This window comes from Sesamum indicum, linkage group LG3 (assembly GCF_026168435.1).
Source record: "Sesamum indicum cultivar Baizhima isolate 11 linkage group LG3, ASM2616843v1, whole genome shotgun sequence".
Lineage (NCBI taxonomy): Eukaryota > Viridiplantae > Streptophyta > Magnoliopsida > Lamiales > Pedaliaceae > Sesamum > Sesamum indicum.
Window position 1 is genome coordinate 5,364,971 of NC_142659.1, and position 24,836 is coordinate 5,389,806.

The window sequence follows — 24,836 nt, forward strand, 5'->3', positions numbered from 1 at the left end:
TTCAAGAAAATAGCTAGAAACATGACGTACACGGCTACAATACATTTTTCTACTTTTTTCTTTTTATTTATTTAATTAAGTATTTTGTTATTTCATTTGTAAAAAAGTAGTGTTTTTTTAATTGTCAACTTTTGTTTTAAAAAAAAAAAATAAGTGGAAAGTGGATATTTTAGGCGTCCATCTAGCAATTACGTAATTTTATCAAATATAAGGGGCGTGAAATTATCCTAAATATAAAGAGCACTGATTGTAATTATTATTATTATTGTTATTAATTTTTAAAATAAAACTCATAGCTACTTCCCCACTTTAAATAATAGTGCGATTGATGTTCTTGACTCTCATGCTTTTATTTTTGAAAAAATTATTGTAAAAAGACATTTATTATAATTTTTGTTATTTCAAGTTTTTATTTGGAATACAATGTTTCATCATAATAGAGATTTGTGAACGGATAGAGTTCTATAATTTTATGATATCTTAGTATGGTGTTTAGGGTCGAGGTTTTATGAACAAATTCATCGGGTCATAATTTTAAATTTTGATATATGAATATTTATCTCATTTTATATAAATTGTATTTTTTTAACTTAATCATTAAATCATATTAATATATAAATCAAAGTGATATACTTAAATATTACCGCTTGAAAAAACGTACAAAAGTTGCAGCGGATGATACCAATGTATTTTAGGAAAGTTTAGTTTGGATCTGGCCCAGTCGAATCTAAATCAATTAAATGGTAAATGCAATACACTTGTCGTGTAATTACTATACAGTTCAGTAAAAATGATCAATCATATAATAAATATGATACACTTACTCTGTAATTAATTTAATTTAAATTTCCATGCATTTCTTGCCATGTAAACAACACTTGTACATATTTCTATACAAACCCTACCCACATAAATCTAAAAGTGTTCATAAATTATTGATTTAACCCCTTCAACACGACTTAGAGTCATTTTACCATCTCAACAATCATTCTTTATTCATCACCCTTATAAAATATTAGAATTTAATAAGGAACGTGTACTGTCTTCCGGTATCTGATAAAGTAAAGATTTATTAGAAGAAAAAAATCTTTTAATCATGATTAATTATTAAAATTAAAAATAAATTATCGTAGTAAATATTCATTGACCACAGCCACACAACGATTGTTGATCGTGGTTTTTAATAGTTTGAGTAAAATATTTATCATTGCTAAAAACCATGACAAAAACATTTGTCATGACTCATAATCATGGTAAAATATATTTTTCATGATGAATAAGCTAAATTTTAGGGAAAAGTACTATTTTAGTCCGCTAAGTATCCTAATTTTAATTTTAGTCTGATAATTATGTCCATTTTTGTTTAGGTCCAGTAACTTACGAAATTGCTTACTTTTAGTCATCTGGCAGATTTTCGGACATTTTTACCCCTATGAGTGCATATGGACTAAAACTGCCTTTTAAAGTTGCATAGGGGTAAAATTGTCCAAAAACCTACCAGATGACTAAAAGTAAGCAATTTCATAAGTTACTGAACCTAAACAAAAATGGATATAGTTATCGGACTAAAATTAAAATTAGGCATACTTAGCGGACTAAAATAATACTTTTCCCTAAATTTTAATATAACTTTTATCTTACTATAGTTAATAATAGTTATTTATCACTGTTTTTAGTCTGTAGCCATTAAAAGGGTAGATAATAGTATTCTTTTTCCTTGTGACTGGAGCAGTATCACTACAAGAAAATATAATACTAGTAAGTGATAAACTAAAAGTTATCATTAATAACATATATATATCAAGTGACAATAATTTTATCTTGTCACTATATAATTATTAGTGACAAAAAGTGTGCATAAAATTGTCACTAAAACAATTAGTGACTCATGTATAGTGACAACATAAAATAGTGACAACTATTATTTGTTGTCACTAGATCATCACTATACATACGTCACTTATTGTATTTAGTGACAACTTTGTACGTATTTTTTTTTATCATTAATTCATATTAATAACAATTTTTACAAAATAATAGTAATTATTAAAATTATGAAACTTCTTTATTGTGACAAATTAAACAATCTTATCACTAAATATATGTAATTAGTGATATAATATTAAAATTGTCCCTTATTGTTTTTTTTTTTGGTCACTAATCTTCTATTTTTTTTGTAGTGTATATAAGTGTCGATGGTATCTTTTCTCGACAAGACATTTTTCAAAAATAAATTTGTAAGGCTCATACCTCCCTAAAAACGTACGATGGGGATAGACAAAGTGATGAGGGCAGCACAAAATTGGTAGTGTATGAGTTGTTGTGCTTGTAATAACAGTAACTGCCAGCCTTAACCATTCGGACAAAAGACCAAAGAAATACAAACAAATTATTGCCTTCTTTGTGTTGAGATCCCTATAAATCGATCAACCCTAAGCCCATCAACTCCACCACTTTGAGCATCACTAGCTAGGATCTCAACAAACTTCAAACTGAAAACACAAGACATCATCAAAGTATGGCAGTTCAACATTTTCTTGCAGCCTCAGCACTCCTTCTCTCCTGTCTTGCAGTCACTTCTTACGCCGTAACCTTCTCTTCCCTTCCCCGGACTCTAGTCCTCTCCGTCTCTACGACGCAAGGACACGGTGCATTTCCTTTAATCTTAATAAATCACATGATACTATGTATATATATATACATAATTTCAGTATGTTATGGACAATTATGTTATAAATTCGTAATGTTATGCAGTTCTGAGAGCTGGGGAAGACAATATAACATTGGCATGGTCGCTCAACACGAGCCTCCCAGTCGGGACGGACTCAGGATACAAGACGGTGAAGCTGAAGCTCTGCTACGCGCCTATTAGCCAAAAGGATCGAGCGTGGAGGAAAACAGTGGACGATCTAGCAAAGGATAAGACCTGCCAGCACAAGATTGCTAGTCAGGCGTACAGCAGTTCAAGCAGCACGTTCACTTGGACGTTGCAGAAAGACGTGCCGACAGGCACATATTTTGTAAGGGCATACGTGCATAACTCTGCGGATGAGGTGGTGGCCTACGGCCAGACCACGGATGCGCACAAGGCTACCAACTTGTTCGACATCCAGGCGATCTCCGGCAGCCATGTCTCCCTCCACGTCGCCTCAGTTTGCTTCTCTGCTTTCTCTGTTGTTTCCTTGTTTGGATTTTTCTTCCTGGAGAAGAGGAAATCCAAATCTTCTCAGCACAAGTGAATGTACATAAATATTTACTTGAATAATCTGAGATTGGAGGTTTTTTCCTATTCAAGCCAGGCCTTAATTTCCTACATGTAGACTTATGTCTAGATTCATGTGTTGTAGAATTCTTGAGTTGCAACTTCCACTTAGCTCCCAAATTTCACAATCTTAAGGCTTAATTTTACCTATGGAAAAATTACAATTTTGATTCCGCAACTATAAGAGGGGGTAATTTTAGTTTTCTTGGATTTAATTTGCCAATTACGTCTCCGTCCTAGGAAAAATAGCATATTAAGGTCAAATTCGTCGAATATTTCAAAATTAGCAAGCTGAAATGTGGCATCTACGCCTCACTTTATGAGTCCCAAATTCAAAAAAATTGTAATTTACGTTTCACAACTTACACCGTTTATGATATTGATCCCATTGTTTCACCTCTCACCATATTCAGTCCCTTAAGTGTAAAAAAAATTGCAATTACGTCCCACTTACATTTTTTAATCATATTCTTGACATAATATTGTAATTTAATAATTAAACCCCACAATTTAAACAAAAACATCACATTTTATTAGACGTTTGACTTTCTAATTTATTTTTAATCTTAATAAGCTCTTTCAAATTAATTATAATTGTGTTTACTAATTTATAAATTTTAAATTCTTATTTTATTCAAATATTTTAAAATTTTTTATTTTTTGAATAAAACCTATACATTATTTTATAAACTCTAAAAATATTTTATATATTATTAAATTTATAAGATATTTTAAATAAATTTAGACAAACATGATCTGAATCTTGACTGTGGGTTATTTTCCGGGGTGTGAGATTTGCAGAAAAGGGCTTTTAATTTTGTATTTTTCAACTGTCATGTGGAACTTCCCTTGTTTTATATTTAACTACCCCTGATACTTTATTAGGTATATAGTAAATAATATTTTATATTTTAAAATATTTATTTACTCAATATAAAAAATAAAATTTTATTTTTATTCATAAATAACGCTTATTTATACCACAATCACTAATTTTTTTAATTACCATAAATGTCCTTATATATTTTCAACCACGTCTACTCAAATTCTTCTTTTAATACTAGCTGTTGTGGCATGCCGTTCCTACTTGCATATTACAAATAATATTTTATATTTTAGAATATATTAAAAATAAAAAAATATATAAATTACTCCATCATATTTCTAAAAAAGAAAAAAGAAAGCAACAAATAAAAAGAAAAAAAATCAGCTTAGGTGTATTATCGACATAATAATAAAATTTGTGCTATGGTGTCATAACTGCCTTTTGCGAGAGAAAAAGACCTTTTCTTTTTATAAAGTATATATATACTAGCCATCATGACAAGCCGTTTCTGCATGTATATAATAAATAATATTTTATATTTTAAAATATATTGTAAATAAGAGTAAAAAAATATAAACAAGTACATTACATCAATAAAAAAAAACGAAAAAAATATTTTATCAATTAATATAAATTTTGAAAAGTTGAATAAGTCAGTTATTTTATTGTGAAGGGCATATTTGACTTCACAAAAAATTGAACAAAATATATAATTTAAAAATATTGATTAATGAATATTAACAATTTGAATAAATAACATTAACACTTCTTAAGGTTAGGCCAATTTACACAAATACCCCATATCTTTTGCAAAATTGTAGATACACTTTTTGAGAGGTGTTTGTGTGCTAGTGTAATATTTTTTAGAGAGTCTTTGTGTAAATTTTGCATTTGAATAGAGAGTATAGTTGTAATTACAACTATGACCTCTAGGTTCAATTTTGTGAATACGTAGTTGAAAATATTCATAACTTAGTAACATGGTAATCAATTTCATTAAGGGATAATTATACTCCTCTTCTTTGAGATTTGATGTAATTATACATAAACTTTCTATGATTTGAAAAATTGCATCTAGCACCTTTAAAGTTTGCTCCCCTCTAACAAACAAGTCCATTTGTTAGTCAAAATTCACTGAATTTGTTGATATGAATTAAAAAAAAATTGAATGAAAGTTGATATTTACCCTTAATTGAACGATATTCACTGATATTTATTGCAGGTCAAATAATTTTTTGGGAACTAAACAACCCTTATAACGGTGAAGATGTACCTCCTCACATGCATTAATGCGTGAAGACGCATGAAGGTAGTTTGATCATAAAAAGATTTATTTGACCTATAATAAATTAATTAGGAGTTAATATAGATTTTTTTTATTTTTTATTAATATTAGCAAATTCGAAAAATTTTGACTAACGGGGAACTTATTTATTAGATAGAAGCAAACTTTAGGAATACCAAATATAATTTTCATAACTACAAAAAATTTACGTATAATTGCATCGAGGAGTATAATTATTCCTTTCATTAATGTCAATTTAATTGTAGTAAAACTTGGATTTTTGGGCCATTATTCCCGATAGGTTGAGATATATGAAATATTTTTAGTATTTTCTTGAAATTTATTCAAATCAGATAAAAATCATATTATTCAAATTAAATTATATCATTGAAATTATATTTGTTATATGATTGGTTGATTGCGTTAGATTCAATTTGAACTAGAATTTCTTCAATTTTTGCTAATTTTTTTATGATTTCTAGTATTTCTAATGGGCAGTTGAAGGGGTTAAGTACTTTTTTATTATAAAAAAATAAAAAAATTATATTAATATACATTAATTAAATATATTAACATTTTTATGACGAGTCGTAATTTGTTCGAATTAATTTTTTTTTTTTAAAAAAAATGCCCAAAACATGATTACAAATCACGACATGAAGTGATGATGATCCAAGTAATTCACGACTTGGGTCATCTTTTTTTTTTTATTATTTTGTTTAATTAAACTATTTTTATAACGGTGAAAATATAGATCATCACATGCATTAACGTGTGAAGACGTACGAGAGTAATTTGATTATAAAAATTTTATTCGACTTGCAATAAATCGTATAAGTCAATTGGTAAATATATATTTTTATTAAAAAGAATTGTTAATATCGAGAAATTCGATAAATTTTGGCTAATAGATTGAATTATTTATTAGACGAAAGCAAACCTCATGAATACTAAAAATCACACGCCACAGACGCAATTGTGGAACTTAGTGGACATTTTTTACATTTGAAATTGTATACTTCATTATATTTTTTATAATTTTACAAAAAAATATACACTACACTTAATTGTAGTAATCAAATTAATATAATTTTAATATTATAATTTTTTGAACTTTAATATATTTGTTAAAAATTAATTTTATATAATTAATTTATAAAAAAATTAATTAAACAAAATAATAAAAACAAAAGATGACCCAAGTCGTGTTCACGACTTGGATCATCACTTCATGTCGTGATTTATAGTCACATTTTGGGTATTTTTAATTTGAGTCATAATTTGTAATCACGACTCGTCGTTAAAATGTTAATATATTTAATTAAATTATATTAATATAAGTTTTTTATTTTTTTTATAATAAAAAAATAATTAATCCGCAGGTGAAGATAGGTTGAAAATATGGGCTCATTTTTCTGCTTGGGCACCCAACTGAGTGGAGATGTTGACAAGTGGAAAATTAAGCATTTTTCTTAATTGTTTTGTGTTAAAAAAGGTGTTAAAGCTAAAAAAGGGGCTATGGGAGTGTTTGTGTCTAAATCGCTTTGCAACTTTTAATTTTTAAAAAATATATTTAAAGTATTTAGAATGTCAATTTTTGTTTCTGAAACGGCTAAAAAAATGCTATGGGGGTGCTTTTAGTTGCTTTGTTTTTTTTTTTTGGTTCCCAAATAAATTCAACTTTATTTTTTACTACTATACCCTTATTACAATAATCTTAATTCAACTTTACCTTTTTTTATTTATTTTTAAAACTATATATTTAAAGTTGATGTTGAAGTTTTTAAATATTTTGAATAATTTAATAGTAATTATGTAATTCTTGGATAAAAGTATAAAATTGTCAACTTTGCCCTTACTTTATTATTTTTTTTTATAAAAATAAAAAAAATAGATTGGATGGATAGAAAAAAATTAAAAAAAATTATAAAAAAATCATCCACTTGACCCATAAAAAATATCAAAAAGTTTTAAAAAATAAACAAAACAGAGTTCTTATTCCATAAAGGCATTTTAATCAGTTCTCCACAAAATATGGATGAAAATCTAACGAAAACTAACAGATTAGACTAATTTTTAGGTGATTGTTAGAGTTGGGGGTATTTATAATTTTTCAAACAACGAGAAGGTATTTGTAATTATGTCTAATTTCAAGGGAGATTGTTGTAATTTTTTCTTAAATTTAACGAGACTAATTACGTCACAGTGAACAATTGTCGGATGAAAACGAAATATACCCTTTCTTTTACAGTTGGGAGTAACTGATGAGTCATATCCTCCCAGCTTCTAGAATTTAAATTGCTACTACCAGTAATCATGTGGCATGCAGTACTTACGTGCATTATTCTACTAATATTATAATATATGATTTATTTTTATACACAAAATTTACTATTGCCTCGCAATAGTATTATGTAAAATAAATAATATCTAAAAATCATGAAAATTTATATTAAGTCAAATAGTAAATAGCATTAAAAAATATTCGCACCATTAAAAATTAATAATATTATTTTGTTGAAAAAATATTATCATTCTTCTTAGGGTCAGTTTAACTCCATCAAAATATATTGATGTAGACATAAGTTGATATTAAAATAATATATATATTATATATATATGTACTTGATTATTTTTATCAATTATTTGTACACAATATCATTTTTGTCAATTCTTTGTATTTTTTTTTATATTAGTATTTTTCTCTCACAAACTCATATAATATATATTGTTTTTGTCAATTTTTTGTACAAATAATTTTAAAATAATTTAATTTATTCTTCATATTATTAAATTTTACATTCTAATAATAATAACATATGTAATTAATTATTAATAATTAATTGTAAGTATTTGGTTTATTTTTTTTTTCAAAAAATAAAACTTTTGTGAAGTCGTTACTCAAAGTACGATTCCACAATTTATTTAGAAATACAATTCTGGAGTGGGAATGACAATGATCACGGAAAGATGATACGATATCTATTATCTATCGATTATTATTATTATTATTATATATATTAGGGGCAATCATTTAATTTTGACCAAACGCTATATTTCTAAAATTTTAATTTTTTTGTTTTGTTTCAAACATACCAATTCAAATTTTGACCAAATGATTGTTTAATATTTATGACAAATATTAAAGGTTAACAAAGAATTTTGTACTTTTCCTTAATTTTTAAACTCCTTTCTTATTTTTCAAATTTGCAACAATGAGAATTATAACATTTAATTACTGTTAATTGTCATAATTAATAACAAATAGTCGTACCAAATAATTATTGACAATGACCACACAACAATTGTTGATCGTGGTTTTTTGGGTGGCTAAAATATTTGCCATGACTGTTTTGACCATGGCGCATAGCCGTTTCAAATAATTTTTTCATGGTAAAAATATTAATTTTTGTATCAGATTTATTTAACTGTAGTTAATAGTACTTATTTGCCATAACTTTTAGCCATAGCTTTAAATATTTGTGTCTATAAATTACATTTTAGACTTACATGGATATATTTTAGTGAATTACTTTTATTATGAAAAATTGACCTATCTACATTTTTGCAAGCAGTCAAAACCCGAACCCGACTGTCGGGTACCCGTCCCGAAAAACCCGACCCGACGCCCACCCCTAATAGCTACTAACGTTGTAATCAATAGTAATTTTTTTTTTCCTAGTGGCATTATTTAGTTTTCAAAATTTATGCATTGCTAAAATATTTATGGTAAATAAAAATTATGTATTTTCAGGAAAAACGAAAAATATCTTACTCTTATTTTTTATATGCTAAAATAAGGCTTGATTAATGCCTTTGTATTATTTTAAGTTCATGTAATATATATATAAATTATTTTGTTTCATACTTTGTTTTGTGAGTTAATGCATATGTGATTTTATGTGTTAATTATCGTATTGTTATTTAATTTATATTTACTATCATTTGTATTTTGTATCTTATTAATAATCTTCAGTAGAGATTGGATTTTGTAGATACTCTTTTACCAGTAAGATTCAATACTTTCATTGCAATTTTATTTTTTTTTATTATTTGCCTCTTGAAAAATTATTTTATTATTTTGATTTTAATTATGCAATATATAATAAAAAATTAAAATTATTAAGATTTTTTTACGAAAAAGATCCGAATCATTCAATGCAAATATTCATAGGCTTATGTATAATTTTATTATAACAAAAATAATTTCGCAAGTCTACCCCATTGACACGAGATAACGACCTTACATTTTTTTATTTTTATTTTTAATTTTTTTTAGTGAGTCATTATCTATGATAGCAACTCATGAAAAAAACTTTTATTTTTTTTTTTATCAAAAAATGTCAGAAGGGAGTGATTATCTCCCTTATTTATATTTAATAATTATATTTATTATTTAATAAGATGTTAAACATTTTTAATAAATAAATAATTTTTAAAATTTTAATTAGTGTTTAATTGATATTTTAATAATTCATAAATAAAAATTATACTTGAAAAAATGTGATCAACAATTACTAAACTAGTGATAACTGTAAATATTAATAATGATTGTCCGTCCCATAAGTATTCTGTTGGAGTTGATGCCGAGGTCTTCTTTCCTCATTTACTGAATCTGTTGGATCATTGTGCTCTTGAACATCTATATTGACATTAATGTGCAACCTATTTAATAACGTTGTAGAGTTCGATTCTAATTAATAATGATGTCTGTTCCACAAGTACATATTATGAACAATTGGAGTCGAGGTTTACAACATTATCAATTCAAACTACTAAAAAATATATTAATCCCTAAACCCTTGCCCCCACTCCCGCCAAACCCTCCTTTCCATGGCCACACGTTCGTGCTCCACATAGCCTGCTCACCCCACCCCTCCACCGCGCGCCACCCACGGAGGGAGGCTATGACGACACCAATGCCGACCCTGTAGATGGGAAGAGGCCATCACTCCAAATCTGGGCAATGTCGCTGTTGTTTAGACCAGAAATTTTTGGTGATGGTGTCTGATCCTGATCGAATTATGCGATCTCGAGATTCGATCTCCACTAAGACTGCTGATTCGTCCAAGACCAGATTTTTTGGGTTCCCTGAGAATGAAACAAGTATAGTGAGCTCGTCGGGCACATCCACGACAATGACCCTTCGACGCTCAAGTCAGGTTGATTGAGAGAAAAATGTTCTATCTCAAAGTTCGGTCACAATAAATGTGTAACAGGTACCTTTAATGACGGCGTTTCGGGTCTATATATAGGGCTCAGCAGGATGGTGTTGACCTGCCACGTGGTCTCATCCTACTGACCCGCGTCTATGATCAGACGGCTATGATTGTCCGGGTCTTCGAAGGCAGATGGATCCGAGTCGGGTCACGGTTGACCCGACCGATAGAAAAGGCGCGGATCCTTGCTTAAATGGCGAAAATGCCCTTAATGAAGGGCTTTTTTGGTATTTCCATAGCATCCCCTCTTAAACACATATCAGTGTCGTTATTCGCTTTCTGAAAAAATTAAAAGTTTTACTTAAGTTTTTAATTAATTTAATAAAAATAATCAAAATAAATTAAAAAAATTAAGTTAATTTAAAAATAATAAAGAAAGTATTCATATTTTCATTATAAATAAACATACTGGTAATTTAGATCTAAATATTATTTATAGTAAATAATATAATTTATTAATATATATTTAAATTGAAAAATAATTTAACTTAGTTGATAATTATTATTATTAATACAAATAAAATTTTAAAAATAAAATTTAGTATATTATCTTTTAAATTTAAATTTATAAATAAAATTATTGATATTTTTAGTATTTTAATATTACACGAACAACGGACATTTCTGTTAATTTTATTAATTCAGCTTCTCTTTGGTGTTGAGCTTGTAATTTTTTTTTAATATTTTTTATAATTAATTTTTAATAGCTTGTGCTATTAGATTATACGTAAAAAAATAAGATTTTTCTTGTATCAGATTTATAAAGGAGTAGTACTCTTTATTGATACTTCTGAACATTCATATTGTAAAGGAAGTAACACTATTTGTTTGCAGCTTTTTTAGAATTATTGGGGAGTCAGTACCCCCGTTGTACCTCTAATTTTTTTTTTCTTTAATATAGAAGGAATGAGGATTTCAGAAAACTCTGCACACCCACTTAGCGCTTCTTTAAAGAAAAAAAAGAAAAGAAAGGACTTATAAACAAACTTGCAACGACGTCGCAGCACATCATTTAGAAATGAAATAAAGTGAAATGTTGTCTTTTGCCTTGAGGAATTGCTACACTAGTTCTCCGGGGTCGCACCTTCCAATAGACAACCCACTAATTTATGAACGTTAAAAAATATATATTTCATTACAATAATAATTATTATAATGATTCTTAATTAGCTAAAATATTTAATTATTATAATTATTTAAATATTTTTAATTAATTAAAATATATTTTAATTAGTATAATTAAAATTAATTAAAAAATTAAAAAAGAAAAGAAAAAACTACACGTTTCGCTCCTTTTTCGTCAGAAATTTGTCTCTAAGTTTTCGGCTCCGTCCAGACGAGTTTCTGACTGCTAATAGTATCATTCAAATCCTCTTTTCAAAAGGAACATTTTCATACTTTCAATTTGAGTTTTCGTCAATCGGAGAGATTGGACTCAAACCACGACCGCCGAACATTTTTGTCTTTGACTCATCGCCGTCCGATTGAATCTCGATCGTAGACCACGACCATCATTGTCTTTTCAAGACGATTCTAACGAAACCGACCTTACTCATTTTGGTAATGCATTTGCAGAGATCTGACTGTTTAAAGAATTTACCGTCGCGACGGAGATGGTGGTGGGGTATTTAGTTTTATATATATATATATATATATAATAATAATAATAATAATAATAATAATAGTAATAATATATTTTTAATTTTAAATTATTTATATATAATATAAGTTAAATAATTTATTGAATCTATATCTTTCATTGTTTAAAATCTAACGGTTGAGACTAATTGATTAGATCTAATGATCAATATTTGATCAAAGAAGATCCAACGGTCATTAAAATAAGAAATAATATGGTATAACAGTAATTTTATAAAAATAATTAACACCATTAGTTAGACATAACGAAGATGGGGCGATTAAACTACGTTTAAAAAATACAGAGGGACTTTTAGCCTATTTTTAAAATAGAAAAAGGCTTTTAACCGAATAGAAGTGACACTATTAAAAAAAATTTCCCAATGAATCCCTTATACAACCTACATCCATATTATTGCCGTCATATGCGGGAACGAGGTCATGTGCCCCGTTTTGGTTACAGACGAGGAGTTTGAGTGTTTAATATAAGCTCCAATCCTTCTTTGCCTAGCGAGGTGCCTTATTAGAATAAATCCATGAGACCCATATAAAATTAGAACAAACAATACATTATGATTGTGGAGCACTGAATAAATCGCATGTTGCATCAACAATTTTTATTTAATTAATAAAACTGGTTAATGCGATCTAAATTTATACACGAGTAAATGCTCATTTTTTGGTTGTCATACATAATTTTGTACATGTTATGATAATTATGATGAAATTCAACTAAATAAATTGATATTGATGAATCTAATTAAAACAATATTTCTGCCAACCACATAATTAAATTTTTTTATTATAAAATATTAATTAATGCATAGCACGGACCATGCACACTCTAATTTATTCTTAGTTAATTCTTAATTATAGTTTACTTTGTGCATACAGATCTGATGGCATGATCCGCTCAACAATTCTTTTTTATTTTTATTTTTATAATTATTTTATCAATTCAATCAATATATCAATACACTAAAAATAATTAATAATAAAAAATAAATATAATTATAAATATATTATAGTAGTTCACATAAAATTAAATAAATACCTATATATATAGTGGAACGCAAACCCGTAACTTCGAACGTGTTTATTAAATTCGCTGAACATAAAGATTGATTAGAGAATATATATATATATATATATATATATATATATATATATATATATATATAATAAGAGAGAAGACTTTGTAACTAGACATTGTTTGGACAATCTGGCATACATAAGTGTAACTATCAATGACGGGCTATTAATTGATTGTAACTACTGTACACCAACTTTCAATTTCTTAATTAAATATAGTTTACTCTAAAATAGGAAACACGAAAATCACGACGCATACATATATATATATATATATATATATGAACCAAAATTAGAGAAATGATGTGGGAAGGAAAAGAAAAAAAGAAAAAGGAAAAGATGTTCACTTGTCATTTCTTTTTTCATATATATGAAGTTATTTTTTTTAAGTAATACGTCAATTCAATCAATACATTAATATGACTAAGAACAGTATTAAATTACATAAATTCAATCAATACATAAATATAACTAAGAACAGTAATAAATTATAATAACACATATAAAGTGAGACGAATACCCAAATAATCTGCGGGACTCGAACCCGTGATTTCAAACTTGTTTATGAACCTCAGCCTTAATCTTAATTGCTAGCCTAAGACATTATTGGCATATATATGAAGTTAACATAGTCCGTACATATAATTGTAATTTTTCCTATATATAAAATAAATTATAAAAAAGGAATATATTTTGAAATTTTATTTTCTTTAAATGTTAAAATAAAAAGCATTTTCCGAGTCGAAATTGTTTATAATACGAAACACGATGATCACGATCTGTATCTCTCTCTCTTTCTATATATATATATATATATATATATATATGATTGAATATTCAAGATAACGTGCAACAATTTATTATAGTTAGTCAATTGCTAACATTATCACGATTGATGCAACACACCATAATCCTACGTTTTCGTTTTTATATTGACTTAAATTATAAATGGGCAAGTCGCCAACTATGTTGCTAATTAATGTAGCATCACTTGCATACATTTTAAATCAATGATAATGCTAATATATATTTTAGATGGTCTCTATTTGATATTAGGATTAAACGTATTTTTGGTTCCATAATTTAAATTATTTAGTATTTTTATTTATTTTTATTTTTTTATGATAGTATTTCGATTCTGTGTTCTTTTAATTTTTTTTATTTTAATCATTTTGTTTGCTGGAGTTCACCTCCATCAGCGAAAAGGGCCTGCAAAAAAAGAACTGAAATTGTGAGAATTTTAAAGATATAGAACAAAATTCTATTCTAGAAAATTAAATGACAGAAATGCTGGCAAAATAGACCAATAGGAGCAAAAGCCTCAATTTCAAGATACATGTGACGAGGCACATGTATTTTTTTCGAAGAGAAGTGAAATCCGATGAAATAAGGATTAAAATTACAAAAATTAAAAAGATGTAAGACCAAAATACTACTTTAGAAAGCCAAAAGACGAAAATTCGAAATATCTTAAATTACGAGACTAAAAATATATTTAATGGTTTGATGTCATATCAAATAATCAATAATTAAAGATAGTGAATATATAATTAAAATGTCTAATTATTATAATTAAAGTTAGTTGATCTAGAAAAACCAATCATGTGCGTTTGTTTCAAAATGGCGATACGTGCATGTTGCACGATAGCATATAATAAGCCCGATTATACAAGTAAACGGTCAATTCTTTCTGTCTTTCTTTCTCTCTCTATATTTTTTTTTTGTTTTTATTTAAAAAATGATAATAAATTATATGAACAGTAATAAATTAATATATATATTAATTCGATCAATAAACTCATTGTACAATAAATTAATATTATAATAAGCTCATATAATTAAGACAAACACCCACATTCTGATCGGACTTAAAATTACGATCTCTAACTTATTTATGAAATCTTAATTAAGACTTTAGAGATTTCTTTTAACTATAGTTCATTGGTGGACTTCTTGGCAAGTTGAGCGCGCCAATTATATATATATATATATATATAAATTAATCATACGTAGGTCTATTTTAAAAATGTGAAATTATATTTTTTTTAATTATTTTAAAATTATATTTACGCTTAACTCCTTTTTGTTTGGATTTGAACGGAAAATGCTGATATTAGCAAAAAATTACAAAAAATTACAAAAAATTTAAATTTTGCCCCTTATTTAATATTCCTATGTATATTTTTGTACTTATATAAAGGGATAAATATAAGATCTGAGTGAGGTTAACATCATTATATTTTTTTCTATAGAATTATTAAATGAGGAATAAAATTAAAAAAGTATGTAATTTTTTTCTTAACATCAGTCTTGTTCTAGTCTAAATCCTAACGAACGAGAGTCAAGTGTGAATAGTGAATTTTTGAAGGAGGCATAAGTATAATTTTAATTTTTTTTATGAAAAAGTGTAATTAACTATATATATATATATATCGTATTTTGATGTTTTTTCAAGATTAAATAAATATATGTTATATTTATCATGAACTTGATGAATGTATTTGCGAAATGTATTGTCAAATTTATGGCGATACAGAGCACACAACAACGAAAAGGAGAGAGCAAAAATTAGAAAAAAAAAAAAAAAAGAGAGAAGGAAAAGAAAAAAAGGAAAAAAAGTTTACTTGTCATTTCTTTTTACGTAGGAGGGTAATTTAGTCAATGCACACTAAAATGATTACTCTACACCTCGTGAGAATTGATGTAAATTTTATTAATTTTTGATAGCTTGTAAAGTGTGTTATTACAAAGATTGTACACTCATATATAATTTATTTTTTTTAAATCGACTATCAATAAAAAACGATAAATTTTCTGTTTTGAGTGAGAAAGAAATTAATAATATATATAGAATATATATATATATAGAGAGAGAGAGATATCTTCTATCATTGTGATAGAAAATTATTTTTATTTAATTCTCTAGTGTGATAATAAAACAAACTTAATAAGAACAAGAAAGAAGAGAGAAGACTTGGTACATAATCTAGATATTTTGTCTTCCATTATTGGAGCTCCATGACTACTTTGGAAACCACGGTTATTTTACAATTTTTTCGATTTTTTTATAATATTTAAATAAATAAAATAAGCCTATAAGTATACCTTCTATGAACACGACCACATCCCACCACTTCCAAGATTCTTGATCTCTCGTATTATTTTTCCTTCCTACTTCTCATAGTTTTTGGGCAGTGTTGTCTGATTAGAATTGAACATGGAAGCCAAAATTTGGTCTGCATGTCTTTCGTTGCTCGTATTCGTTTATGTTCTAGCGAAAATACTCCGACGTAGAAAACTGAACTTGCCGCCCGGCCCGAAACCCTGGCCCGTGATAGGGAACCTAAACCTCATAGGCTCTCTCCCACACAAATCCTTACACGAACTCTCCCAGAAATACGGGCCCTTAATGCACCTCCAATTCGGGTCCTGCCCCGTGGTGGTGGGCTCCTCCGTGGAAATGGCCAAGGTCATCCTGAAAACGATGGATGTTAACTTCTCCTCACGGCCGAGAACTGCCGCCGGGAAGTACACCACCTATAACTATTCGGACATCACGTGGTCGCCCTACGGCCCGTATTTGAAACAGGCCCGGAAAATGTGCTTGACGGAGCTTTTCAGCAATAAGAGGCTTGAATCCTACGAGTACATCCGGGTCGAGGAAATCAACTCTATGCTAAAAAGCCTGTACAAATCCTCGGGTCAACCCATTTTTCTGAAGGATTATCTGTCGACAGTGACCCTGAGCGTGATCAGCCGCATGGTTCTGGGGAAGAAGTACCTGGACAAAGACAATGAGAACGCGGTGGTTTCGCTGGACGAGTTCAAGAAAATGCTGGACGAGCTGATTTATCTGAATGGGGTGATCAACGTGGGGGATGTGATTCCCTGGCTCAGTTTCTTCGATTTGCAGGGGTATGTGAAGAGGATGAAGATTGTTAGCAAGAAACTTGACAGGTTTTTGGAACATGTTCTCGATGAGCATCAGGAGAGGAGGAGGAAAGTCGAGGGGTATGTGAGCAGAGATATGGTGGATGTTCTGCTCGAGCAGGCGGAGGATCCGACTTTGGAGGTCAAGATGGAAAGGCATAATGTCAAGGCGTTAACTCAGGTAAGAATACGAGCACATTTCTTTCCCAAAATTCCAATTCAGATTGAATTTAGTCGAATTTGAACTAATTATATGACAAGTTCAATACATTTAAATTATAATTTAAGAAAAATAATCAATCACACAACAAAATATTTTACTCGCTTAGTGATCGATTTGAATCGACCGACCCTGATTTGAATGAAAATTTTCTAATTTTTTATTTGAATTTCAGTATTTTTGTTTTTTATGAATATGAGTTGAGTTAGATCGTAAGTTTCTTCACTTAAGTCGAAGTATCGAGAAGGATTATTAAGTGGGTTAATGTGATGATTTAAACCTAGTATTTCAGAATTTGATTTGCATTTTCTTGAGTTCATGATGGTTCTTATTTGATTCTGATTGGATCTAAGTCGACTCGGACTTGACTTTCCTTTTAGAGTTTGAGCTTAAAGGATTGTTGTCGGTGATAGTTTTGAAAAAATATTTTTTACTTTTTGATATTTGAGATGTTAACTTTTATTTTTAAAATTGCGATAAAAAATATTTTAAAACCAAAAATTAGAAACATTATTTTTAGAATTTCTCAATTAAAGTTGATGTTATAATTTTTAAATAATTTAACACTAATAAAACTTTAAAATTCCAGATTTTACTATTAATTTCAGAATTATTATATTTTATTTTTTATATTATCTTATATTATTCCTATATTACAGAAAAATATAAATTAAATTGCTATGGTTATAAAGAAAATATTATTCTTTGGCAATCATATAAATGTATTTATTGTGTATGAATGGACAATTATATTATTTAATAGGGGAATTATTGGATGAACAGTCAATTTGACTATTAGTATCCAATATTTTAATAAAAATATAAATGACAAATATTTATAAAAAAATTAAATATGAGATATAATAATTGAAATAAAATTTATTATTTTTTGAAAAAAAATATTATTAACAAAAGATAAGTACAAATAATAAGCAAAAACAATATATTTTTATAACACATAAGGAGGAAAAAATGATCTTTAATCACTTTAACTTATTTTTAAAAATAATTTTCTTAAATACTACCTAATTTATTTTTTATTTTTTTTATAAATACAACCCACTTTTAATTATATTATAACTTACATTTAAAAAAAAAAAAAAAGAAAAATCACTTTTCTAAAGAAGAATGTTTTTTGCAAACACTTCCCAAGTCTTTATATGAGTTGAGCAAAATATAAGTGTTATAAAAGTCTCTATGAGTTGGGTCGAAATACTTAAAGGCAATTTTAGTCCTCTAATTTTAGGTAATTTTTATTTTAGTCCCGTAATTTACTAGGGTTTCATTTTAGTTTTTTATAGCTTAAAATGTTCAATTTTGGTACATATTTGATCGAAAATTTGCCCCAATCACCGGAAAAAGTCACATTGCCTTCACGTGACTTTTTAAATTGGGATTTTCGTTTTTATTGGCTTAAAAAATCACATGGCCTAACGAATTAAAGGCAATTTTAGTCCTCTAACTTCAGGCAATTTTCATTTTAGTCCCTTAACTTACTAGGGTTCCATTTTAGTCATCTATAACTTAAAAAAACTCAATTTTGGTACACGTTTTTATTTCCACGTCGTCGCCACGTGAGCATTTTAAGCCAATAAAAATGAAACCCCCAATTTAAAAAGTCACGTGAAGGTCATGTGACTTTTTCCGGTGACTGAGGCAAATTTTCGACCAAATGTGTACCAAAATTGAGCTTTTTTAAGTTATAAAGGACTAAAATAGAACCCTAGTAAATTACGAGACTAAAATGAGAATTGCCGGACCAAAATTGCCTTTAATTCAATAATTTATTTCTATAATTTGATGCATACCTCAAATATATGTTATTATTAGCTTATTATACCTAATAGATGAAGTACGTATCTATGATGTGTAATTTACTTGTGAATGGGTGACTTTTAGAGAAGTGCAAATGCAGTGATTGCATGATATTCAAGACACTATCAAAAGTACACACGTTGCGTCCGATGGTGCTTTAAGTTAGTTATTAAATTATTTTTGATATTCTATATTTTGATCTCATTATATCAATTATTTTAAAATAATTAAAATTAGTCTTGATTATTAATTTTTCGTCTAAATTAACGAAAATACCTTTTTTAAAAGGAAATGAAAAAGACGCTATACGAACAATTAAAGGCCAAATTGAACGACCAATAATATTAAATTATAGATTAACTGGTTTAAATGAGGCCTTTGAGTCAATTTCTAAAGGTAATCGAACAAAAATACGAGTAGAAATTGAGGAACTAGGGTTTTCTAGAAGAGAAATTGGGAATTGATTAGTCAGAAACACGATGCAAGTCTGAAATTCTACACCCATTTTCCAAAATGAACATGTGACTAACGTATGAGTTTTGCCATTAATAATTTAGTTTGTCAATTAACGGACAGACTATCTTTGATTATTTTTAAAAAATATTAAAAACTGATATTAATAAGGTGGAAACATAAAATACCAAAAATGATTTAATTACTAATTTAGTGGAGAAAAATAAAATAAAGTATTTGGTGAAAAGATAGTGCAAATGGTCAACTGGGTAATCTCAGGCACAATCTCGGGTCAAGAAATTTACAAAAAAATTCTTTCTTTTATAAATAAATATATCTCTTTCCACTAGAAGAAATATATAATTTTTTTATTATTAATTACTTATCATGAATAAAAGTAAAATGGATGTGGTGAATATTAATTAATTATGCCTCTATAATGGCTATTAACCGTTGTTTTTGCAAGTGAATCCAAAGTATTTGCTACAAGTAAAAGCTGTGACAAATATTTTGGCCATAAGAAAAATCATAATGAATGTTAATTAATCGTGGTCAAAATTTAAATTTTTGAATTGGTTAGGTCTGACCATGGTAGATAGTATTGATTTATTATGATTTTTAAGTCGTGGTGATTTATAATAAAATTTTTGTAGTGTTTTTTTTATTAAGTTTTATTTTTCAACAATTTATCATCTTCTATATTTTGAATGATGATGCAGGACTTGCTAGCTGGTGGAACTGAAAGCTCAGCAGTGACAGTGGAGTGGGCAATCTCAGAACTCCTAAAGAAGCCTGAAATTTTCAAGAAGGCAACCGAAGAGATTGACCGTGTCATCGGACAAAATAGGTGGGTTCAAGAAAAGGATATGCCTAACCTCCCTTACGTAGAGGCCATTGTCAAGGAAACCATGAGGCTCCATCCAGTCGCACCACTTCTCATGCCTAGACTCGTGCGTGAAGATTGCAAGGTATTTTTTAATTCATTATTATTTTTGATTGATTGATAAATTAAGTCTATCAAGTACTATTTATTTATAATTTAAAAAAAAATTACAATTTTAATCTTGTATGTTAGAGGATGGCAAGTGTTGTCTATAGGTAATGTATTGATAATTTTAATCCTACAATTCTGGCAGTTTAGTCCTTCTAACACATTGCTAATTGAATGCCAATTTTAGACATGGCAGCTTACGTGTCATTAGGTCTAGGTGTTTTGAAGGGAAATTTAAACCCCTTTTACATTCCCTACACACAATAGAATAAACAAAAAATCAACAATTATATGCAAAATGTCCAAAGTTTTTCTCCAAAATGTGTAGACCTAATGCCATGTGAGTTGCCATATGTAAATTGTCGTCCAGTTGTCCAAAAAGCCTTTTCTCTAAAATCTCCAATACCTCCACTGAATTTCTGATTGATTTCTGCTGGAAGGTTTTTTGTAAATTGAAGGTGTGAAATTGCCAGCGTGTTACTTACAGGATAACATTCCCCGCCACATAATATATGGGACTAATATTACAATATTATCCTTAAAATAATTCATGTTGATACATAACCAAGTCAATTAGTTTTTATAAATGTACAATTTAAAAAACGTGAGTGTTGAAAGATATACATCCTTTGAGAATGTCATATTAATTTCATAAAGCCTGTACTAAATTTATTTATTTTAAATTTGTGACTTTTATCTATATGTAGGTAGCTGGATATGATATCAAAAAGGGGACCCAAGTATTTGTGAACACATGGACGATTGGGACAGATCCATCACTATGGGAAAACCCCACAGATTTTTGTCCCGAGAGATTTATCGAAAAGGCGATCGACGCCAAGGGACATGACTTTCAATTCTTGCCATTCGGGTCGGGCCGAAGAATGTGCCCAGCCTACAGTTTGGGCATGAGAGTGATTAGTTCGAGTCTGGCTAACCTCCTTCATGGGTTCAACTGGAAGCTACCGAATAAAATGCGACCTGAAGATTTGAACATGGAGGAAATTTTCGGGCTTTCAACTCCGAGAAAGTTCCCTCTTGCTGCTGTGGCAGAGCCCAGGCTGCCACCTGAGGTTTATAACCTTTGATATTAAAGTTTCATGATCTTGTTCATGTGTTGTGTTTAATACAAAGATGATAATAAGGATGACATATCTTCACAAAGAGAAAATTAGTTGTTGAATGAGAGGAGATTGTTGGTGAAGTTGATTTATGTGAATTTATATGCTTTGTTATATTAGTATATATGTTATTATTGTTCTGTATTTATTTTATATGTTGAAATCATGATGTTTTTAGAATGGTAACCTGAAGCAAATTCTTGGCTCAATGTTAGCCATACTGAATGAGTCTTTTCAATAATATATTACTATTGAGAAATGTTCTTTGGACATCTTCATATTATACCTGAAGTCCTTAGATCATAATGCTATGGGATTGGCTCAACATATGATGGCGAATATGAAACAAAATTCTATAATTTGATCTAAAATATTTCAAGTTGATGAATTGATCCAGAAGGGGCACCAACCATGATCCTTAGATACTTTCACTAACTAATAGATTCATATGATGATTGTCGTGTTTCATAGACAATAACACATGATGCTTGCATATTTTGGTGGGTGCTTGATAAGGAGTTATTAAGTTCACTGAACTGGCTTTTTAGAATGTCATATGGAAGCCTCGTGGGGCATGATCGATATGACATGATTCTCTTTTGTTATGATAGTCCATCAAATGGTACTTTGATTTGAGGTTCCATAATGACCTTCATATGATAGCTATGACTTGAACATGGCTGACGCAACTATGGTTTCTTTTGTAGTTGCTAAAACTCCATGTTTTAAACATAGTTAAAGTAGGTGTGGAGGTTGATGAGTTTCAAAATAGGATTCAACGCTTATCATGAAATGATGAAGAATCTCCTACATTCTCTATATTGTGTTTTCCAAAATTTGCAGCCACGATAGTTGATTATAGCAAAAGGGTTTCCTATATTGATAAGTGAGAAGCACAAGTATAAAGTTGATATATAGATATTGAACTCCTGGATAGGAATTGATTGAGATTCCATGCCCTGGACTTCGATTGAGAGATTGGCTTGATGGAAGGACTACATTTACATGAAACTGATACTTATAAGTTCACAAAAATTCACTTATTCTTTAGAGGCATGGACCACTGCTTGGGGGCCACCCATGTTCAATAGATTATGTTGCATTAAATAGTTGATCAAGGGTGATTGCAAATGAAATAAAAGCCTAAACTTAGCTGAGTAGTGAGCCTAAAGGATCACATACAAATCCACGATGGAATTTTTTGAAATAATTATGGAGAAGATATCGAAAAAATCTCATTTTTGGTCTCATATATTAGGCCATGTTCAATTTTGGTCCCATTCATTACAAAAATCTTAATATCAGGACCTTATTTTTGGATTTGTCTCAATTTTGGTCCAACCGCCAATTATTTGATGAAAAATGTTAAATTGGTCATGTACTTCTCACGTGGTATATCAAATGATGCGTATTTGAAAGTAAATCTATACTAGGCAGGACAGGAAAGAGGGGAAATTAGAATTAGGGTTCCATCATCTTCTCTCTTCGCTTTTAACTGAAATCCAGCTTCAATCTCTGAAAAGATGGCGTCAAGTGTTTCAACTTCTACAATCAGAACTGTCATGTGTTATTGTGGTAAGAAAGCATGTCTAAGAACCTCATTGACAAACTCAGATTCGGGAAGAAGATTCCATGATTGTGATGATATTGTAAGTGGGTGAGAATTTTTTGTGTGGGAAAACTCACCAGTATTCACAAGGGCAAAAAAATTCATACCTAGGCTCCTTAGCAAGATGAACAAAATAGAATTCTCCGAAATGAGAAAGAAGGTGAATTTGTTGCATGAAATGGAAGAAGAAGTGGCTGAAATGAAAAAGAAAGTGAATTTCTTGTGTAAGTGTTCAGAAAGAATCTTTATTTTTCCCCCAAGCCATGTAGAATTGCAGTTTTGACATGAAAATTCACCCCACATTTATGAACAGAATGTGGGGAATAGTTAGATGGTTTTTGGCAGAGAAATTTCGTAAAGAAAAAGGAGGATTTGGAAAAAAATTGGGTTCAGATGTATAATTTTTTTCCCAAATACGGATCAATGATATGTCACATAAGAAGCATGTCACCACTTTAACGTTTTCCGTCAAATAATCAATGGTGGGACCAAAATTGAGACAAATCAAAAGATAATGTCTTAAAATTGAGATTTTTATAATGAATGAGACAAAAATTGAACAGGGTCTAATATATGAGATAAAACATGAGATTTTTCCAAAAGATAGCAATTGATTTATGTTGTTAAATTAATGGATCTATGAGATGAAAAGGAGAAGTTGTATTACTTTTTATAAGATGAAGCAAAATATATTTGTCTTTGTAAGATGAAGAAATAAAGTTGTTAATTCTCTTCATAAGATGAAAGAACCAAATTGTCTTTTTTTTCATGAGATGAAATAGCCAAATTGACTTCCTCATTATGTGATGAAGATACATAGATGAAGAAGCAAAGTTTTCTTTATCTTTAAGGGACAAAATGTATAAAACCCCCCTGTGTTTTAAAAAATTTGTAAAAAGCACCTCCCTGTTTTCAGAATAGGCTAAAACCCCCTCCTTTTTTGTTTTAATCAGCAAAAAAACCCCATTCTGTTAGCAACTAACCGGAAGTGGAGAAGACGCGCGTCTGCTGCGTTTGGTAGTCTTTTTTTGCGATTTAGATTGATATTTAATGATTTTTTGGACTAAAATACCCCTCTATGGGTCTATATAACACACAAAGGGGTTTTTTGCTTGTTTTGTGTATTTCTTTTGTCATTTCTCACCTTAAAAAATAAATTAAATTTTGACATAGTAAATTTAAATTGAAATATTAAATTAAATTATATTTAAATTCAAATAATTTTGTAATTGTTAATTATTAAATCTAACTATTATTTTTAATTAATTAAAATATATATTTAATTACAATAATTATTATTATAATTATTATTAATTAGCCAAAATATTAATTATTATAATTATCTAAAAAATATTCTTAATTTACTAAAATATAG

At 28.7% G+C, this 24,836-nt stretch overlaps 2 protein-coding genes across 2 annotated transcripts; both read left to right on the forward strand.

Annotated features, from left to right (window-relative positions):
* Positions 1–2,399: 2,399 nt before the first annotated feature.
* LOC105157289 (high-affinity nitrate transporter-like protein) lies at positions 2,400–3,294 on the forward strand. Its single transcript, XM_011073665.3, has 2 exons — positions 2,400–2,648; positions 2,755–3,294. Exons 1-2 carry the CDS (start codon positions 2,519–2,521, stop codon positions 3,237–3,239), a joined length of 615 nt encoding a protein of 204 aa, XP_011071967.1. The 5' UTR covers positions 2,400–2,518; the 3' UTR covers positions 3,240–3,294.
* Positions 3,295–16,431: 13,137 nt separating this feature from the next.
* Positions 16,432–22,122, forward strand: LOC105157290 (trimethyltridecatetraene synthase). Its single transcript, XM_011073666.3, has 3 exons — positions 16,432–17,433; positions 20,460–20,708; positions 21,439–22,122. The coding sequence occupies exons 1-3, from the start codon at positions 16,540–16,542 to the stop codon at positions 21,817–21,819; spliced, it is 1,524 nt and encodes a 507-aa protein (XP_011071968.1). The 5' UTR covers positions 16,432–16,539; the 3' UTR covers positions 21,820–22,122.
* The last annotated feature ends 2,714 nt before the right edge of the window (positions 22,123–24,836 follow it).

What these genes read in the sequence shown, in the direction of transcription:
- LOC105157289 (XM_011073665.3), top strand. Translation starts at nt 2,519, where the DNA reads ATGGCAGTTCAACATTTTCTTGCAGCCTCAGCACTCCTTCTCTCCTGT. An exon ending in CTCTACGACGCAAGGACACG is followed by an intron (nt 2,649 to 2,754) that starts GTGCATTTCCTT and finishes AATGTTATGCAG; the next exon opens with TTCTGAGAGCTGGGGAAGAC.
- LOC105157290 (XM_011073666.3), top strand. Translation starts at nt 16,540, where the DNA reads ATGGAAGCCAAAATTTGGTCTGCATGTCTTTCGTTGCTCGTATTCGTT. An exon ending in ATGTCAAGGCGTTAACTCAG is followed by an intron (nt 17,434 to 20,459) that starts GTAAGAATACGA and finishes ATGATGATGCAG; the next exon opens with GACTTGCTAGCTGGTGGAAC. An exon ending in TCGTGCGTGAAGATTGCAAG is followed by an intron (nt 20,709 to 21,438) that starts GTATTTTTTAAT and finishes ATCTATATGTAG; the next exon opens with GTAGCTGGATATGATATCAA.